This window comes from Peromyscus leucopus, chromosome 8b (genome assembly GCF_004664715.2).
Source record: "Peromyscus leucopus breed LL Stock chromosome 8b, UCI_PerLeu_2.1, whole genome shotgun sequence".
NCBI lineage: Eukaryota > Metazoa > Chordata > Mammalia > Rodentia > Cricetidae > Peromyscus > Peromyscus leucopus.
Genome location: NC_051086.1, coordinates 59440246 through 59460455, shown reverse-complemented (window position 1 = coordinate 59460455; position 20210 = coordinate 59440246). Strand labels below are relative to the sequence as shown.

At 46.5% G+C, this 20210-nt stretch overlaps 1 protein-coding gene across 4 annotated transcripts in view; it reads left to right on the top strand.

Annotated features, from left to right (window-relative positions):
* Vps53 (VPS53 subunit of GARP complex) overlaps nucleotides 1-20210 on the top strand; it is a 151400-nt gene that overhangs the window by 10782 nt on the left and 120408 nt on the right. For all 4 annotated transcript variants that reach the window (XR_005090317.1, XM_028866779.2, XM_037200743.1 and 1 more), the window contains exons 3-4: nucleotides 3961-4010; nucleotides 6545-6611. Coding sequence is in view for 3 of the 4 variants with exons in the window: in XM_028866779.2 (XP_028722612.1) it covers nucleotides 3961-4010; nucleotides 6545-6611 (117 nt within the window). In the remaining variant the exon portion in view is untranslated. The remainder of the gene's footprint in view (nucleotides 1-3960; nucleotides 4011-6544; nucleotides 6612-20210) is intronic.

The window sequence follows — 20210 nt, the reverse complement described above, 5'->3', positions numbered from 1 at the left end:
GAGGAGGATGGTAGTATATGACTCAGAGGGTTAAGGAAAAGAATTTCTGTGAAATGACCACACTAAATGTTAGCACTCTCTCCCTCATGCTTGTCCAATAGGAAAGCTGTCAATCTATCAGCAAATGAAGTGTAGGATATTTGTGAGTGAGTGAGTGAGTGAGTGAGAGAGAGAGAGAGAGAGAGAGAGAGAGAGAGAGAGAGAGAAAGAGAGAGAAATATTAGGGATTGAATCTAGGGCTTCATGCATGCTAGGCAAGTGCTCTACCACTGAGCTATGCCCTGAGTCCTCCTTCTGTTCTTTTGATAACCTTATGTTTGGAACTGCCAGGTTGTTGTGGTCTCCTAACCTGCCTGTCCATTGTCTCTAGGGGTGGTGGAAGGGTCATCAGATAAATATGCCCTTGACCTAATCTTTCTTTTTTCTATCCATCAGTGGGCCTTGTCTACATGTCTTTGCTATTTTATTTATACTTGTGTGCATGTGTGTGTGCAGATTTATTTGTGCCATGGTGTGTGTGTTCTGGGAGGTAGGGGACAGCTTTTGGAGTTAGTTCTCTCCATTCACTGTAGGGCCTGGAATCAAACTCACCAGTCTTATACAGCAAGTTCTTTTACCTGCTGAGCCCTCTCACTGGCCCTCTCTGATTTATAAATGCAGTTGTACATCTGCATAATTATTGTGGGTGATTCTTAGAAAACAGTGCTGTGGTTTAACCAAGACCTTCCTGTCTCAGGATTATCCAATTCAAGAGGTGGTGCTTGAATACTGTGGTGTAGTCGGTGTGGACTGGTGTGGAGTGGCCTCCCAGGCACACAGCTGAGTGAAGAGGCATGGTGCAGTCAACCCTTGGGTGTGCCTTTTACTCAGAGAAAGTAGAGAAGCCGCCGCCGCTGCTGCCACCGCCGCCACCGCTGTCAGGTGGCCCAGGGCAAGCGGAAGCCTGCATTTCACTGCTCACTCTTTTTTTTTCTTTTTTAAGGTTTATTTTTTTTTATTATGTATACAGTATTCTGTCTGCATGTGTCCTTGCAGGCCAGAAGAGGGCACCAGATCTCATTACAGGTGGTTGGGAGCCACCATGTGGTTGCTGGGAATTGAACTCAGGACCCTTGGAAGAGCAAGCAGTGCTCTTAACTGCTGAGCCATCTCTCCAGCCCCCACCCCCTCACCCCACCAAAAAAAAAAAACAAAAAAAAAAAAAAAACACATTTTAAAGAATATATACAGCCATTTCTCTTTGAATTTGATAATCTTTAGACAAGGATTAAACCACAGCGTTGTTTTATAAGAATCACCCAAAATAATTATACAGATGTGCAACTGCATTTTAAAAACATAATGTAAAAATATTTTAAAAATACATGTATTCTTTAAATATATTAAATATAACATAACTATTATATATTAAATATAAAAATATTTTAAAGAATATATGCACACTTTTAATCCCAGCACTCAGGAAGCAGAGGCAGCAGATCGCTTTGAGTTCAAGGTTAGACTGGTCTACAAAGAATTCCAGGATAGCCAGGGTTATACAGTGAGTCCCTGTCTCAAAACAACAGTAACACACACACACACACACACACACACACACACACACACACACACACAATCATGATTGGTTTTTTTTTTGGTTTTTCGAGACAGGGTTTCTCTGTGCAGCTTTGCGCCTTTCCTGGAACTCACTTGGTAGCCAAGGCTGGCCTCGAACTCACAGAGATCCGCCTGCCTCTGCCTCCCGAGTGCCCGGCTTCATGATTGTTGTTTTAAGAGTGGGTTCCATCAGAGTTAGTAGGCCAGGAACTGTCACACCCATTTTGTTTTAGAAACTAAGGGAGGTGAAGAGTTGCCGAGCCACCCTCCCGGGAGTTGGTGGTGGCAGAGATCCTGGACAGCTCCTCGGCTGTTCCTGCATGGATGGTGATCTAGATCACACCCAGTCCAGTTTGAAGGGACTAACCGAACAGAGTAGGTCGCATTCATCCCAGTGGAGTTGGACTTCCCCGTTAAAGCAGCTTCTCTTGTCTGAATTTCACCTTCTCTCGGACAGACTACTCTAGGATTTCTGAAAATTCAGAATAAACCTTGGCTTAAAGGGAGAGATGTGAACAGTCTACTGTGGCATCTCAGTTCTGGTCCTGGAAGTTTCTGGCTTCCTTCTGTCAGCAGAGAGCCAGAAGCAATTTATTAGCCTAGTTCCTCCTGAGAAAAAGTTTGTGTTAGGGAAGAGGAAAAGGGAATTAGAAAATTACTATCCTTTCCATCTTCCACCAGGGGGCACCATTTCACTACATTTTCTCTAGGTCCGTATGTGTTACTATTCTGTGACAGTCATTATAGATGAATTAAAATGTAGGCAAATACTCAGAGGCAAAAAGAAGAAACATTGAAATTATTCTTTTCCTCAAGCTACTAATTCAGATTTTATAGATTCCAGCCACTGGCATGTTACAATATATGGTCTTCCCAGACATTTCCCTACCACGTCTACATTCATAAAAGTAACTTTATTTGCTTGAATTCTAATGTACTATAGAGAGGTATGTAATTTGTTTGTTTGTTTGAGACAGGGTTCTCTTGCAACCCTGGCTGTCCTGGAACTCACTATGTAGACCAGGCTGGCCTCGAATTCACAGATTCACCTATCTCTGCTTTGAATGCTGAGATTAAAAGGCGTGTGCCACCATGCCAGACTGTATTTTTCTTTTTCTTTTTTTTCCTTTGAGAAAGGGTCTTACTAGGTAGACTGGCCTCAAACTCCTGAGTGCCAGGATTATAGGTGTGTACCATTATGCTTGGCTTTAGCAAACAAATATTGAGTAGCTTGGTTAGTTTTCCCAATTGAAGGGTGCCATTACTCAAGTTAGTCCTTGAGGACTAACACACTGTCCTTAGAGGGCCTCTTGGCTTTCTGCAGTTACTGGCTTCTTCAGAGAGCCGTTGTCCTGGCTTCTAAGGTGAGCAGTAATTTTACCTGGTCTGGAACCTCGTCGGTGGGGTTGTGCAGTCCACACACTGGTTTCCGGCTCTCCCCAGCAGTGCTGTGTAAGTAAGAAGTAGACATTTTCATATAACTGTATTCAGTCATCCCCTTTCTTTGCTGGAGTTTCTTTTTTTCTCTTTTTGAAACAGGGTCTTACTTTGTAGTGCTGGCCAGCCTTGACCCACCTGGCTCTGCCTCCTGATGCTGGAACTGAAAGAGTGTACCACCACATGAAGCCCCCACCACCTTATGTACTGTGTGTTAGCAAACTTCCCATACAGCTCCAGGACAGTCTTGTAAGCTTTATCGGCCTTGCAGTGCCTGTCACAACTGTCACAGTGCCTGTCCCAACTGTCACAGTGCCTCTCACAACTTGCCAACTCTGCCACTGTGGAACACAAGCAACCGTAGACACGGAAGTTGACCACTGTGGCCGTGTTCCAGGAACACTTGAAGAGAATGGGTGCATCTGTCAGCTACTGCTTAGTTCTCATAAGTTCTCATCTGGGAAGATGGCTCAGCACTCACTGCTGAGGGAAAAGCGTGGGGACTGGGTTTGGATCCCAAGCACCCACGTAGACTGGGCGTGGTGGCTTGCCTGTAGTCTCAGCACCCCGAAGGTGGAGACGGGGTCTCCAGAGCAAGCTGGCGAGGAAGACTAGGTGAACTGGTGAGCTCTGGCTCCAGTGAGAGACCCTGCCTCAATACATGAGGTGGAGAGGACTGAGGAAACTGCTGATGTCAGCCTCTGGCCTGTGCACATCTGTGTGCTCACAGGATATGCAAACATACATCCACACATGCACACATGTGCACATACATGCAAAACTAAAAACAATTTCTAAAATAAGATGATTTTTAAAAGAATTAAATGTAGTATCAAGATTAAACTTCTTGAGGTATTATCATTTCCCTGTGAAAGAGAATTCCAGAAAGTGAACTAACAGCCAACACTCTTTTTTTCTTCATTGTAGTCTCTGGCAAACATAGATGATGTCGTGAGCAAAATTAGACTGAAAATAAGGTAAGTAACACCATATGACTGTTAATTAGTGAAAAGCATATTAATTTAGTCATCTCTGAATCACATTTTTTGATGAAAGCACCAAAATCTCAAATTTAAAAATAATTCTTTCTCATGGGTTTTTATGTAAACTCTATGGCAAAGAGCTTAGCTCTTCGGCCGGGGTTTAATGATCATTTGTTCTGCCCATACAAAATGAAGGGAACTGGAACAGACTCTGTTTAAAAAAAAGGTTATCACCCAGGCTGTGGTGGTGCACACCTTTAATCCACACTGGAGAGTAGACACAAGAGGCTCACTGAGTCTGAGGCAGCCTGTTTAATAGAGTTCCCAGCCAGCTAGAGCTGTACAGTGAGACCCTGTCCTAAAACAACACAAAACAGGTCCGTTCATCAGGGCTGGGGATGTAATTCAGTAGAGTGCTGACCCAGCAGACATGAAGCCCTGGATTCAATCCTAAGTGTGGCATAAACCCGTAAACCAGGTGTGGGTGCACACACCTGTAGTCTTAGCATGTGGGAGCTGGAGGTGAGGCGGCCAGAAGTTCAAGGTCATCCTTGGCTACATGGTGAGTTTAAGACCAGCCTGGGATACATGAGACCCTATCAAAAAGAAAAAAAAAAAAAAAAAAAAAAAAAAGGAGGAAGAAGATGAGGAGGAGCAGGAGGACAGGACAAGGAGGAGGAAAAGTTAACTTTCAAAGGAGGCAAAGCTTTTCTACAATATTGTAATGGTTTTATTCCTTTAGGCTTATCTTTTGTAGTGCTAATACTCAGATATGGAGATGGGGTTATACCAGTTAGTTACCTAGAACACTGATATTGTACCTGCCGGTTGACTTGGAAGTGTTCCAGAATTAAAGACTTTAGTTAACCAAGGCCTGATTGTCCATATCATCATCCTGCCCAGTGGCCTTGTTCTGGCTTATCCAGGTCTAGGTTTATAAATTTGGTACCTAATAGTCACTAAATAAGTGTATTTTCAATATATAAGTAGTTTGATTTCATTGCTTCAAATGTATTTTGGAGATTTTGTGTGCATTTGTTTGTTTGTTTTTTCTTTTTGTTTGTTTTTTTTTCCCCGGAGACTTAGTCTTTCTATGTAGCCCTTGGCTGTCCTGGAACTAGCTCTGTAGAACAGGCTGACCTCCAACTCAGAGATCTGCCTGCTTCTGCCTACTGAGTGCCGGGATTAAAGGTGTGTGCCACCATGTCCAGCTTGTTTTGATGAGAAAACTTATTTTGGAAATGGAAAGCATTCATTTTGAGTGTAGAAGATGAGTTTTTTCCCCTAACATTCTTTAGTTTTTCAGTAAAGGGCACTGCCCTATAATGTATTGTTCCAATGGTGCCTTAGTAAGCACAAAGATGAACTAGAGAGAAGGCTCAGGGGTTAAGATCACTTGGTGCTCTTGCCGAGGACCCAAGTTCAGTTCCTAGTACCCATGTTGCTGCTCACAACCATCTATAACTCTAGTCCCAGGAGATCTGACACCCTCTTCTGACCTCTACAGGCACTAGGCATGCATTTTGTACACATACATACACACATGCTGGCAAGACATTCACACACATAAAATAAGTAAATCTTTTTTTGTTTGTTTGTTTTTGTTTTTCAAGACAGGGTTTCTCTGTGTAGCTTTGCGCCTTTCCTGGATCTCGCTCTGTAGACCAGGCTGGCCTCGAACTCGCAAAGATCCTCCTGCCTTTGCCTCCCGAGTGCTGGGATTAAAGGCGTGCGCCGCCACCGCCTGGCTAAAATAAGTAAATCTTTAAAAAAAAAAAAAAAAAAAAAAAAAAGCCTCCTTGTTGTTTTGTTGGCTTCAGTTATAACGGCTCTAGAGGAGACCTCGAAGTTGCCAGAGTTTTTATAGAAAGTAGAAACATCCTGGCGATCCAGAGAGCCCTGTCAGCTAGGTATTTCCTGAATTCCTGATACCACACCTTAAATAGATTCTTCAAGTGCAAAGTGAAGCTGGCTGATAGAAATTCCTCTGGCCGAGGCGCCATGCAGTGGCCCTTGCTGAGCCCCTGGGAAGAGACATCCCGGAAGCCATAGATCTGCCTCTGACAGGCTGCACCTTGGGGCACAAAGAGTAAGGACTGAGTGCAGAGACCACACTGGCTCCTTGACTCTGCTCACCAAAGTCAGGATTTTGCAGTTGCTGATTTGAATTTGCTGGCTTATTTCTATAAAACATCTGTAACTTTGTCGTTACTGATTTACTCGGTGAAAAACGTTCACAGTTTTATTGGTCCTTTCAGCCAGCTTCTGGATATTAACTCTCACCAGTGTTTAAACAGAGGCAGTGCTAAGTCTGCCCTGGTGCGGCTTCTTGCATTGGTGTTGCTGCCTGCTCCGAGGCCCCATTCTTCATCACTTGGGCTCGTGTGGTTTTGTGTGGTTGGCGGCATTGAATAGGTGCAGTCCGCGGAGGTTGATGAGTGAGCTACTGACTTTCTCTTTCTTTTGGTCTACCCGGAGCTGAGTTGATTGGAATGACTCGTATCCTATCTTTTTTTTTTTTTTACCAGGAGACTGGATGACAATATCCGGACTGTCGTAAGAGGTCAGACAAATGTGGGGCAGGATGGAAGGCAAGTAAGTGACGAGTCCCTCCACATTAGTTACAGCCCTCATTTCATGGAGCCCCAGACCCCGAGTCACCAGAATGTCGACCAGTTTGTTTGCACCTTGTTAGTCTGTTCCATATGCAGCAGGAAGCATGAGTGACCTGCTCCACCATGACAGAGGGAGCATCTCCAGGCCAGCCCTGAGCTCTCACACGGTGTCTCCTGACCCGGATCGTGTATTAATGCACAGCTGACCCGGGGCCAGCAACCTGCAGACTGTGATGGACAACCTGAAGTGTCCTAGTTTTTCACCGCCTCAGACAGGCCTTATGTGCCATGCCTAACTCGAGTCCCTGCCTCTGTCTGTCAGTTGGTTGTCGGGGACTCAGTATTTGTTTGAGTGCTATAAATGGTGACGTGAGGCAGCCATGGTTCCTCACACCGGTCTCGCCAGCCCGCAGAACTGGGTTCATTTCATCTTCATGTAGTTCCTTCCTCCTCACTAGGGAGGGCTATTGCGAGGGGATGGAGGGGCAAGAAGCCTGTGGAGAGGAGGTATTCTTTGGTGACCGAAGGGCAGATGTCATCTGCTAACCAGCCTCTCTTCTATTTGGATTGTGTTTTGCAACGTATTTCAGAGATTGCTGTCATAACAGAAAGGCTGCACGTGCCTTTCCCGCCTTCCTCTCCACAGTGTCTGGCTGGCCCTCCCTTCCGTTTAGTTCACTTAGGTCAGCCGCACGCTGTTGGGATGGCTTCTCTCTTCTCTTTTGTCCTCTTCAGCTTTTTGCAGTGCTCGGGATCAAACCCGGGGCCTTGTGCACACTAGACCAGTGAGTGTCCACCCTGAGCCACTGGCAGTGTTAGCTGCCTAGCCTAGGCAGCCTCAAAGTCCCGGTCCTCCCGCTTCACCTGCTGAGAGCTGGGGTGAGAGCGGCAGCCGCCATGACCAGCTCTCTGACAGTTTGTAGGACAGCGGGCTTCTGAAAACAGCTCTCATGCCATGCAGGCTTAGAGTGCAAGAAAGGGCCTAATTCTAGGTACAACTTTATCTGTAACATCCCGCTCTGCTGCTAATGGCTCAAAGATGTCTGGACTCTTAGATTTTTCAGTTTGTTTTTTCTTGCTGCTGCTGTTGTTGTTATTTATTTGAAGTTTTTTGTTTTGTTTTTGTTTTTCTGAGACAGGGTTTCTCAGTGTAGTTTTGGTGCATGTCCTGGCTCTCATGCTGTAGACCAGGCTGGCCTCGAACACAGAGACCCGCCTGCCTCTGCCTCCCACGAGTTGGGATTAAAGGTGTGTGCCACCACCACCTCCCAGCTTGAAGTTTTTTATATTTATTTTTATTTTATGTGTATGAATGTTTTGCCTGCATGTATGTGCATCGCATATGTCCCTGGTGCACATGTGGACATCAGAAGAGGGTGTTAGACCCCTTGGAACCGGAGCTCCAGGTGGTTGTAAGCCGTCTTATGGGTACTGGGAACTGAACTCAGTGAAAGGAAAAGTATCGGCTCAGGACCCCTGCTAGCAAGTTCTCAGCACAAAGATTCATCTGCCCCAGAGGGCAGGGAATACAAGACAAAGAAAGGAGCTAGAGGAACAAGGAAGACCGCAGGGGATTTTTCCCAGAAAACAAAGGATTGTCTGAATAGAGAGGAGACAGATGTGGTCCATAGACAAATGGCGGTTTATAAAGGTAAAATGAGAAATCCATGTTAGGATGAGATGTTTAATTTTGATTGGGCACATTAATTAGATTAATCAAAGGGGGCTTTGTTGTTGTTGTTTTTGTTTTTTGAGACAGGGTTTCTCTGTGTAGCTTTGCTCATTTCTTAGGACTCACTCTGTAGCACAGGCTGGCCTTGAACTCACAGAGATCCGCCTGCCTCTGCCTCCTGAATGCTGAGATTAAAGGCGTGCGCCACCACCACCACCACCACCTGGCTCCAAAGGGGGCTTTTGATTGCTGGACTTCAATGCTTTGCCATCTCTCTGGCCCCCTTATTTGCATTTTGTGTGTGTGTGTGTGTGTGTGTGTGTGTGTGTGTGTGTGTGTGTGTATGTGTGTGTGTGTGTCTGTGTGTGTGTGTGTGTGTCTGTGTGTCTGTGTGTCTGTGATGGCCAGAGATCAAAATCAGATGTCTTCCTCAATTGCTTCTACCCTATATTTTCGACAGAGCAGCTCACTGAACCTTGAGCTCACCAGTTTGACTAAACCGGCCAGCAAGCCCCTGAGGCTCCTTGTCTCTGCCTCCCCCATGGTGGGATGGCAGGTGTGTGCTGCTGCTGCTCCTGGCTTTCAGATAGGTGCTGGGGACTGAACTCAGGTCCTCATGCTTGAGAAGCAAGGGTCCGGCCTGTCGAGCCCTTGCTCCAGCCCCATTTCAGTTTTATGCGTCTCTAGTTCCTACGTTTCATGGCTGTCACTCTTCCTCTTGACATACCCCTCCTATTGTCTGTCAGGACGTAGCCTGTCTTCGTCCTTTCCTCAGCACTGGTGCTTCTGGTGTGCTAGTTCCCTAAGACATCCTGTTTCCTGGACTCTCCCATGATGCCAGGGTTTACTACTTTGTTTTCATCCGGTCCCATGTAAACAGGACCGTGGAAGTAATAACGAGGAGGAAGGTCCCCTCACTGTGAGGATTAGCCTCCGTGTTTCCTGTCGACTCATGGCATTTGCCTCCTCAGAACCCTGCACCTCTGACATGAGTGAAGTTGGTCACGCTTCCTTATTGCTCTTGAGGCTGCCGTCCATGTTTCCCGCTGTCTCCTCCTGTGTTCTGAGCACCTGAGACCTTCCTGCTCTGCTGCGCGCCCCACGTTTTCTGACCCGTCATATGTCGTTCTTTGTACCTGTGCTAGTTATCACCACCGTGGCACAACGACCAGGGAGGAAGGGGTTATTCTGACTTACAGCCGCAGGGATCCAGTCCATCCCGACCCGGAAGGCCCGGCCAGCCGGCAGCAGGGACATTAGTCACATTGCATCCACAGTCAGGCAGAGAGCGGTAAATGCTGTTATTCAGTTCTGTCTCTTCTTTTTATTCAGTCTAGGACTCCAGCCCATAGAATTTAGGGTGGGACTTCCTGATTTATTAACCTGGTCTAGATAATCCCTCTCAGATCTGCCTCTCTCATCCATGATTCCAGATCCATCGGGTCACTAATCAGTTTTCACTACTAAGGCCTGAAGTGGGGTTTTTTGTTTTTGTTTTTGTTTGTTTTTTGTTTTTTGCTTCCCTTTCTTCCAGATTTTATATTTCAGAACTTTACCCGTTTAAGGGCAAGCTCAAATACTGCTTTTTCTTCATGTTATTTATTTATCCCATCGAATAACACCAAAGTACTCAGACTTTGAGGCCCAAGGAGACTCGACCTTCATCTGACCCTCTCTTCATCTAGAGAGACAGATGTGTGTCCTTCCCACATGTCTGTCAGCCCCAGCTCTGCCCTGTGCCCGGCCTCCCTTGGTTACTAATGAGTAGATCAGGGCCCGTTGGCTAGTTTGTGGTCCCCTGAAAGCAAGACTATCGTTTTCGTCTTCACGCTTCAGTCTCCATCGTCCCAGGCAAGCGCAGTGAGTGTTTGCTGTGTCTCAGATTAGTCATTGCCAATAGACAGATGCCCTGCCCCTGACTGTCAGAACTTCATCTTAGTTAGGCTTGAGGGGCTTTAAAGTTTGATTTGGGTGGGCGAGGGGGGTGTTCAGTGCTAAGGAACTTGGGGTTCCTGAATGCTAGGCAAGTGTGCATAGTTCTACCACCAAATTGCATCTCCAGCCCATGGTTCATGTGTGAATAGATCCAGGTTACTGCTAGTTGGAATAGCACTACTGTATTTTGTGACTTAGCCTACATTTAGAATGGCTTACCAGAAGTCTTAAAATACTTGGACGAGTCTCAGGTATTAAGATTGATCCTAAGACTGTGAAGAGAAAGCTGACGATTCATCACAGTTTTTTGTTGGGTCATGCTGTCTGTACACATCCTGGCTGCTTCCATTTTAACTTGTGGACCATGAAAGAGCAGCATGGGGGAGCAAGCCCCGGAAGGGGTAGGCCTCAGGAATGCCTCTCCCCACCTTCACTTGGAAATGGGTCACAGGTTGTCAGCAGGGCAGCTTGTATTTCAGAGAGCAAGACCATGTTTTCAAGAATGTTTAGATCGAATTTCAGCCTGTGATGGAATTTGTGTTGTCTCCTTAGACTCCAGACAGAGAGGAAACCCAGAAGAAATAATGGCTTTTCCTGTCATCCCCCATCTGTCTCTTTCAGCAGACTGACATGTCAGCTCAAGTGGAGACTGTTCAGCAGAGTGCTCAGTTCTGTCCTTGTCGGCTCCTAGGGCGACAGCATGGACCTGGCGCGTGCTTTGCTGAAGGGTTCCCCAGCTGACAGGCGTAGACTAGGGAATTATAGATGTGCCAGAGTACTGGGTTTTCTAAGTCAGGAGGCCCCAGGCTCCCCTCTTCTGTGGAACATGAGCAGTTCGCTTTCAGAACTGCTTTCCACAGAGGCTGAGAACACTCAGAGAGCAGGAGTAGGAGCAAAGGAAGCTTCCCTCCCTGGATGGACTCTCCACCCCTGAGCAGCTTGGCAACCTGTGTAGAGCAAGCGGTCCGCCTCATTGCGCACCGTAGAGTCTTCTTGGAGCTTGCTTGTTTTTTGTTATTTTGGGGGTTTTGTTTTGTTTTTTGAGATGGGGTCTCATGCAGTGCATTCTGGCCTTAAAACCCTCCTACCTCCACCTTCCAAGTGCTAGGACTACAGGTGAATGCCTCCAGACCTGACTTTCCTGATGTCTTGGAAGACATTTTAAGTGATTTCTTGTTATGGAGGAGGGTAATAAGCATGCATGCCAGTGCACATGTCAAGGCCTGAGAAGAAGTTTGCAGACTCAGTTTTCTCCCCACTTTTCTAGGGGTTCTGGTATTGAACTCAGCTCACTAGGCTTCCATGCTGCTGAGCCATCTCTTGGGCCCTTTAAAAGACATTTTTAGCAGGGAAGTTATTTTGTGCTGGTATGTGTGTTGTGCATGTGTGTGTGTGTGCACCAGTGTGTGGAGGTCTTGTTTTTTGAAGCAAGGACTCTCACTGAACCTGGAGCTCACTGGTTGAACTAGGCTGGCTGAACAGCAAGCCCTAGATATCCAGCCTCCCCAGCATTGGGGTTACAGATAAATTTTTGGGGCGTGCTAGAGGTCAAACTCAGGTCCTCATGCCCCTTCACTGAGAACTTTACCAACTGAGTCATCTCCCCAGCCTTGAGAACAGATCTTTTATTGTTTGGGGCTCGGCATGATAGCACACACCTTTAATCCCAACACTCAGGAAGCAGAGGCAGGAGGATCTCTGTGAGTCCAAGTTCAGCCTCTTTCTGGGCCAGTCAAGACTACATAATGAAACCTTGTCTCAGAAATAAATGAATAAGTAAATAAACAAATAAATAATAGAATTATGGGCTGGAGAGATGATTTAGTGTTTAGGAGTCCTTGTTGATCTTTCAGAGGACCCGAGGTTCCTAGTATCCATGTTGGGTAGCTCACAACAACCTGCAACTCCAATTGTGGGGGATCTGATGCCTCTGGCCTTTATGGATACTGCACTCCTATATACAAACCCATGCACAGACACAGGCATATACATATACACATAAATAATTTAAAAAAATATTTGGGCAGATTTTTGAATTGAAAATCCAATGAGGCCACTTTTTAGTTTCTGGAATACCAGCTGCTTGGTTAGCAATTTGCTAAATAAACATTCTGGAGAGCCTTTGGTTGTTGACCCCCCCTCCTGTGGGCCAGCATGTAGTGGTCTAGTCTGTGACCTCTTCTAACCATACTACGACACTCTTACAAAGTTTTTGTGGCACTGGCTGCTCCTCATTCTCATCTGTTGAGATCATCAGTCCAAAACCTTAATTAGATGGTCACATGTTAGAAATGTGTGGATAAAGTGAGTCAGTGCATGCTCTGATATGCTCTGAAATTCATGCAGCCTCCCAAGAATTAAAACACACAATTGGCAGGTAGCTAGAAAGAGGTGAATGTAAGAGCGGGTTAGAGGAGGGAAAAGCTAGCTGGCATTGAAATTGCAAGAGGGGTCAAAGCTTGACCAGAGTCACCGATGCAGGCTCAGCCTCTGAGAATCACTGAGAGTCACCAATGCAGGCTCAGCCTCTGAGAATCACTGAGAGTCACTGATGCAGGCTCAGCCTCTGAGAATCACTGAGAGTCACCGATGCAGGCTCAGCCTCTGAGAATCACTGAGAGTCACCGATGCAGGCTCAGCCTCTGAGAATCACTGAGAGTCACCGATGCAGAGTCAGCCTCTGAGAATCACTGAGAGTCACCGATGCAGAGTCAGCCTCTGGATTTCTCTCTTTGTGCAGCTTGGCCACAGCCTGGCTGTTTCTGTGAGCAGAGCATGACTGAGGTTTAGGAAGAAAATTACTGCCACCCTTTCCAGCTCACTGCTCACTGTAGCTCAGGTTTGGAAAAAGCTGTAGACAACTGTAGTGTGAGCTTCCCCCGAGTCGAAAATATATAGCTTCTCTGACAGTTTCTGATTCTGCAGAAGCATGGATATGTATGAGATGGGGAGGTCACAGCTGCATTGGCCCACAGGGCACACTGTTCCAGATGTGTTCAGCTTTAATTGTAATAAACTTCTCTCCGACTGAACTGAATAGGGAAGTATACTTCGCTGTGGCCCTCATCAATTTCAGTTCTGCAAATGGACCACAGTACTTTCCCTATTATAGCTTCTGCCGTGTAGAATGGCTGTTGTGTTCCTTTTCTGACAGAGCTGTCCTGAACTTCCCTAACTCTGATGTAACTCCCAGAGCTTTCACTGTTCTGGTTCTTCCCTCTGGATGGGGTTTGTCAGCATCCCCCTTAATGTGTGGTCCCTAGGAGTAGACATTGTGTGAACATGCAGAGGGGTGCTGTGTCTTCTTGTTATAGACTGGGGCCTTGTGAGGATTCCTTCTCTGGGGAGGCACAGGCCGCAGTCTACCCCTTCCTCATAAGGTCCCAACGACAAACTAGAGTACAGTTTCACTAGAGTTCACCCTGGGGAACAAAGGAGTTTTTTGAATTTACTTGCAGTTCCTGGATGAGGGTTTACTGGCAGGAGTGTGGGTGACCCCAAAGCAGCCACACTTGAAAGTCCTCACCCCATATAGATGATGACTCCCCGTAGCAACATATATGGAAGCACCACTGTAATTAACCTGCACCAGCCTGTGTTCTCTGGCTCCTCCTGAGAGCCGCAAGCCTTGTGCAGTTGTGGCGGAATGGCAGGCAATGGCTGGGAAGACCACTTTGTCTCTCCGGTGAGGGTCCAGTGACCCTCCCATGCCAACCATCACCAAACTAGGTCCTTAGTGATGGACTCTAGCAAGCAGCCCCACCTGGCCCGATGAAGATGGAGGGTGTTTCATTCCGATAACCACTTTCTATTATAGACTGTCTGGGGTCTGCCAGTGCCCTGAAATGAACTACATTTTGATATGGATAGATATATTTCTGGAGGAAAGATAATGATTTTTCTAGGTTCTTTGGGAAGGTTTGCAGCTCTTTAGGAATTAGGTGGCACTGCTGCAGATCCTGGCCTCCTGCTACCTGGGGTTTGGTAGGGTTTTCAGCAGCCGCCTCACCTTGTTGACCTCACTGACTGCCAGTACCCTGCAGCCCTCAGGTCAAGGGTTGCAAGGATAGCCTCGAAGATAAGAGAGCAACCTAAGTAGAGTATGTGCTCCATGTCTATCTTCATAGGGAGAGTGAATGCCAGGTCTCAACTGGACAGCCACACGTCAGTGGTAGCCCAGTTGTGGTCAGGTCTGGATGTAGACCTGGAGTTGCCAGATCTATCAGTTTTTCAAGAGAAGCCAGGAATCCGGGTTTTTCTGCGCCTCTCCCAGCTCTAAAATGTTGGCTTGGTGTTTTTTCCTAAACACTGCACAGGCCAACCCAAACACATCTGCGGCCCAGCGCTCTGCACCACTGCCCCAGGGCTTTTTCATAGGAGCCTCATTAAAACTCTCCTCCATTTGTGCAATAGGTTCTTGAGAATCTGTGTCAGACTTTGTGTCCCATCCTTGGTGGTATCTTGTGTTTTACTTGATTGTTTCAACCTGTCAAGATCTTTGTACTCTCAGTGACTTCCCATTTATCACCATCAAATCTGCCACCTGTGCCCTCTCTCTCTTCACTCAAGCTGTAGATGAGAAAGTGGAACAGGTGGGGTTCAGACCCTGTCTCTGCCATCCGAGACTTCCTGTCCTCCTCCTCCTCCTCCTCCTCCTCCTCCTCCTCCTCCTCCTCCTCCTCCTCCTCCTCCTCCTCCTCACTCTAGCCTAAAGTGCCAGGCCCAGAAAGCAAGCACAGGCTTCTTACCTGTTCTTGGCTATTATCCAGGTCTCTCTCTCTCTCTCTCTCTCTCTCTCTCTCTCTCTCTCTCTCTCTCTCTCTCAGTCTCTGTGTGTTGCTTTGCTTGCTTGCTTGTTTCTTTTTTTAAGATTTATTTGTATTATGTGTATACGTTTGTGTAAGTGTGTGTAGTGTGGGTGTGGGTGCTCTGGGAGTTACAGGCAGTTGTGAGCTTCCTGACATGGGTGCTGGGAACCTGACTTAGATCCTCTGGAAGGGCAGCAAGTGCTCTTGACTACTGAGCCATCTCTCCAGCCCCTCCCTCCCTCCCTCCCTCCCTCCTCCCTTCCTTCCTTCCTTCCTTCCTTCCTTCCTTCCCTCCCTCCCTCCCTCCCTCCCTCCCTCCCTCCCTTCTTTCTTTTTTCTTTTTTTTTTTGACAATATCTCACACTATGGACCAGGCTATGCTAGAACTCACTATGTAGTCCAGGCTGGTCTTGAACTCCTGATCCTCCTGCCTTTGCCTCCTAAATGCTAGGATGACAGGCAAGGCAGCACCTTGCCTGGCGCAGGGCCATGTTTCCTAATCATTCTGTTCCTATTTTCTCTAGAAAAAGAGGTTAATAATACTTTCTTGCTTCACTTGTAGTTAGAGATATCATGAAGATTTATGAACCAAATCAAGAAAGTGTGTTACTTTCCAAGGAGAAAATATTCACTGCTTTTCATCATAAAAATTAGCACCTCATCTAGTTCAGGCATTAGAACAGAAATCGTGTTTCCCAAACTGAACAGGGTGGGCTTGGGGCTCTGCCGCCTGGTGCTGATCCTAGTGTGCGGCTGAGCGGTCTCAGTGGTGCAGCGGCAGGAGTGATTGTCTTTGACTTTCTGTCACTTTCAGTTTATAACATTCTTCCGTCCTTTCGTGGGAAGAAAGTTGTCTTAGTTAGGATTTCTATGTCTGTGTAGAGACACCATGACCGCGGCAGCTCCTAAAAAGGAAAACATTTCATTGAGGGCTGGCTAACAGTTCAGGGGTCTAGTCCATTGTCATCATGGTGGGAAGCATGGCAGGATGCAGGCAGACATGGTGCTGGAGAGGCAGCTGAGAGTTCTACGTCTGGATGAGCAGGCAGCAGGGAGAGAGAGAGAGAGACACTGGGCCTGGCTTGAGCTTCTGAAACCTCCAAGTCCACCCCAGTGGCACACTTCCTCCAACAAGGCCACACCCATTCCAACAAAGCCACACCTCCTAATGGTGCTACTCCCTACAGGCCTATGGGGCCATTTTCATTCAAACCACCACAAAAATTAAGCACATTGATTGATGAAATTAATTAAGGAAATAAATAATAGTTTTAAAGCGTACACACACACACACACACACACACACACACACACACACACACACACAAGCACACACACAAGCACACATCATGCCAGTGGGGCAGGGCAGTGCACATCTGCAATCCCAGCACTTGGGAGGCTGAGGCAGGAAGATCATGAGTTCGAGGCCAGTCTGGGCTACATACTGAGGATCTGTCTGTAATAAATAAGTAAGTAAATGAGTAAATAAATATCAACTGCTACTTGTTTTCTCCTCCTAAATATACCACCTTAAAAATGAATAAGTTTTTTTGAAGTTTAAGCTTTTATTTCCCATTAGTAACTGAGAATGGCTGAACATTTCTCCTCCCTCAGCCTCCCCAGTAGCTGAGACCGCAGCACCTGCCCCACACCCCATCCTCCACCTTCTGTGTGTGTGTGTGTGTGTGTGTGTGTGTGTGTGTGTGTACATGCATGTGTGTCTGTGTCTCTCTTTTGTATTGTACTTTTCAGAATGTTTTCGGGCTAAACTTGCTGTGGTCTGAGCATGTCCCCGGAATGCAGACGGCACTGATTCATGGAACAGCCTGGCTGTCAGCCTTCTGTAAGCATAGTGTCCCTCATACTGCTTGAGTCTGGCTGCCATTCCCTAACCAGGACTTCTTACATCTGGTGCAGAGGCTAAGGGCAGCCTGTGTTTGGCTGACAAGTTGAATCCATGTGCGTGTTGTGTTGCGCTTTGCCTGCTTCTACAACACTTAGCTATCGCTGAAGCTGGGGTTCTTGATTAGCCTGGAGTGGGACTGGGGTTAACCTGGTTACTGCAACACATCCTCTTACTGCACGTGAGCCTGGATAGCACGTTGCCTCCCTCCTGGATGTTTTGAGACAGGGTCTCTCTAAGTAGCCCAGGCTGGCCTTGGTCTAAGTCCTCCTGCCCCATATTCTCACATGCCTACACTGGTAGAGCTTTTGTTGATTTTTATTTATTTCACAAACACATCTGCTGCCTCCTTGGACCTCGGCCATTTGTCCTGTAAAACCCTCATTTTCAGACACCCTATGAGGAATCTGAATAACTGTTTTCTCCCTCCTCTATGACTAAGAAAGGCCGAGCATTTGTTTCAGTCCTCAAAGGATTTCATGGCAGTGTTGCTTGTACAACATGGAGTGGCAGCCTGGTCAAGTGAAAAGCTTTGAGTCCTGAATTTGTTGTTTTTCCCTTTAAGACATGCTGCTGCTTTCAGCCCCAAATTCATATTCTCATTCTCTCTCTCTCTCTCTCTCTCTCTCTCTCTCTCTCTTTCTCTCTCTCTCTCTCTCTCTCTCTCTCTCTCTCTCTCTCTCTCTCTCTCTCTCTTTTCAGGGTTTCTAGATAGCTTGACTGTTCTGGACCTCAATATGTAGCCCAGGCTGGCCTCAACTCACAGAGATCACCTGCCTCTGCCTCCTGAGTGCAGGGACTAAAAGCTTGCGCCACCACACTTGGCTTATGTGTATTACTTCTTTCTTCTCTGTCTTATTTGAACACAGGCATGTGGAGGCCAGAAGATGATGTCAGGTGTCCTTCTCCATCATTCTTTGCCTTATTTGAGACAGGGTCTTTTGAACCTAGAGCAGAACTGGCAGCCAGCAAGTCTAGTGATTCTGCTGTCCTGCCCCAACAATGCTGGGCTTATAGGTACATATGTGACCAGGCCTGGCTGGCTTTCTCCCTCTTTCCTTCCTTCCTTCCTTCCTCCTTCCCTCCCCCCTTCCTCCTCCCTCCTTCCTTCTTTCCTTCCTTCCTTCCTTCCTTCCTTCCTTCCTTCCTTCCTTCCTTCCTTCCTTCCTTCCTTTCTATTGTTGTTTTTTAAGACAGGGTTTCTCTGTGTAGTCTTGGCTGTCCTAGAACTTGCTCTATACCAGGCTGGCCTCAAACTCAGAGACGCGCCTGCTTCTGCCTCCTGAGTGCTGGGATTAAAGGTGTGCGCCACCACACCCGGCTGCCATGCCTACTTTTTACGTGGTGCTGGGATATGAACTCAGGTCCCTCTGCTTGTGCAGTAAAAAGCTCTTACCCACTGAAGCATCTCTCCATCACCTGAGAATAATAATCTTAAGGGGAAGGCTTCTCTGAATGCCACATTGGTCACATCTTTAGAGTTTTCTAAAGTGGGGGTGGCACTTGTGCCGCCTTGCAGATAAGGTGCCGGTTCATACACACACACACACACACACACACACACACACACACACACACACACTTTCTGTGTATGTGTGTGCCTGAGTGTACGTGTCCACCCCATGTGTATAGGAGCCCATGGAGGTTTTAAGAAGGCATTGGCTCTCTTAGAACCAGAGTTTCGGGTGGTAGGTGCTAGGAACCAAACCTGGGTCTTCTGTAAGAATAAGACATGTAGCCAGGCAGTGGTGGTGCATGCCTTTAATCCCAGCACTCGGGAGGCAGAGGTAGGCGGATCTGTGAGTTCAAGGCCAGCCTGGGCTACAGAGTGAGTTCCAGGACAGGCTCCAAAGCTACACAGAGAAACCCTGTCTCAAAAAACCAAAACCAAACAAACAGAAAGAACAGGACATGCTCTTAACCAATGAGTCCTGCTCTCCAGCCCCACTGTGCTTATTCTTAGGTGTACCTAGCGTGTCCCCTACTCAGACCTGGGCTTTTGTCCCTTGTCATGGTGTGCAAGAATCCAGCAGGTTCACAGAGATTTGCGGTGTGTGTATGTATGTATGTATGTGTTTGAGATAGCACGCTCTGTGTGGTGGAGAGAGAGAGAGAGAGAGATCTATCCCTGTGTGGTCCAGTCTGATACAAGTCAATACAAACTTGTGTGTGTATTGGGGTGTGTGTGTATGTGTGTGTGTCCTGATCTCAAACTTGTGATCTTCCTGCCTCAACTTCCCAGAAAAATTGGTATTTAAAAATATTACTATTCTTATTTTTAAAATAGTCTTTGAATATAGTTTTTTTTTTATTTCATCTGAGAATGAAGCTGAGTGTTAAGGAATATATTTAGTGATCCTCTTTAAAATTTTTGCTAAATTTGGCATATAGAGGTAGGCAGGGTGGAGAGTGGCACATGCCTGTGATCCCAGCACTTGGGAGGCTGAGGAAGTAAAATCTCAAGTTCAAGGCCTCTGGACTACATGGCACAAAACAATTCATAACTTTAACTTCTTCATTCATATCACTGCATTTAAAAACCATTTTGTATCAGCGTGCATGTGCGTGAGTGTGTGCACTTGCGCGCGTATGTGATGTGTGTTTGTAAGTGCGAGGTGTGCACTGGGGCATTCATATAGAAGTCAGAAGACAGCTCTGTGCAGTTTACTCTCTCTCTCCACCTGTATGTGGGTTTGGGAAATCCGGCTCGGGTTGTCAGACTTTACCTTCTGAACTTTTTCGCCAGCTCCACATCATTATATATTGAACAGTTTTATTGAGATAGAATCCACATACAATGTAATTAATCTGTTTTAACTATCTATCTTCCTACACCACCCAGTATCATTTGATATGGTACATTGTTGATATTAAGAATTCACAGACTGTAGGTAACATAACGCACTGTGTTGTTCACTACAGTCACAGCGCTGTGCAAGTTCACTACTCTGTGTATTTCATTCATCCCCATCGGAAACTCTGTGGTCATTAAGCAAAAGCTCCCATAGCCTCCTGGGGCCTCTAATAATATTTCCCTGTGGATTTTCTTTTTGTATGTATGCCATATAAATGGAATCCAACAATATCTGACCTTTTGTTTCTGACATATTTCACTTACATCTGCAAGTACTGGCTGGTTTTGTGTGTCAACTTGACACAAGCTAGAGTCATCAGAGAAGAAGGAGCCTCAGCTGAGGAAATGTCTCTGTGAGATCCAGGCAAATGCCTGGATCAATTATGTGATTGTCTCAATTAGTGATT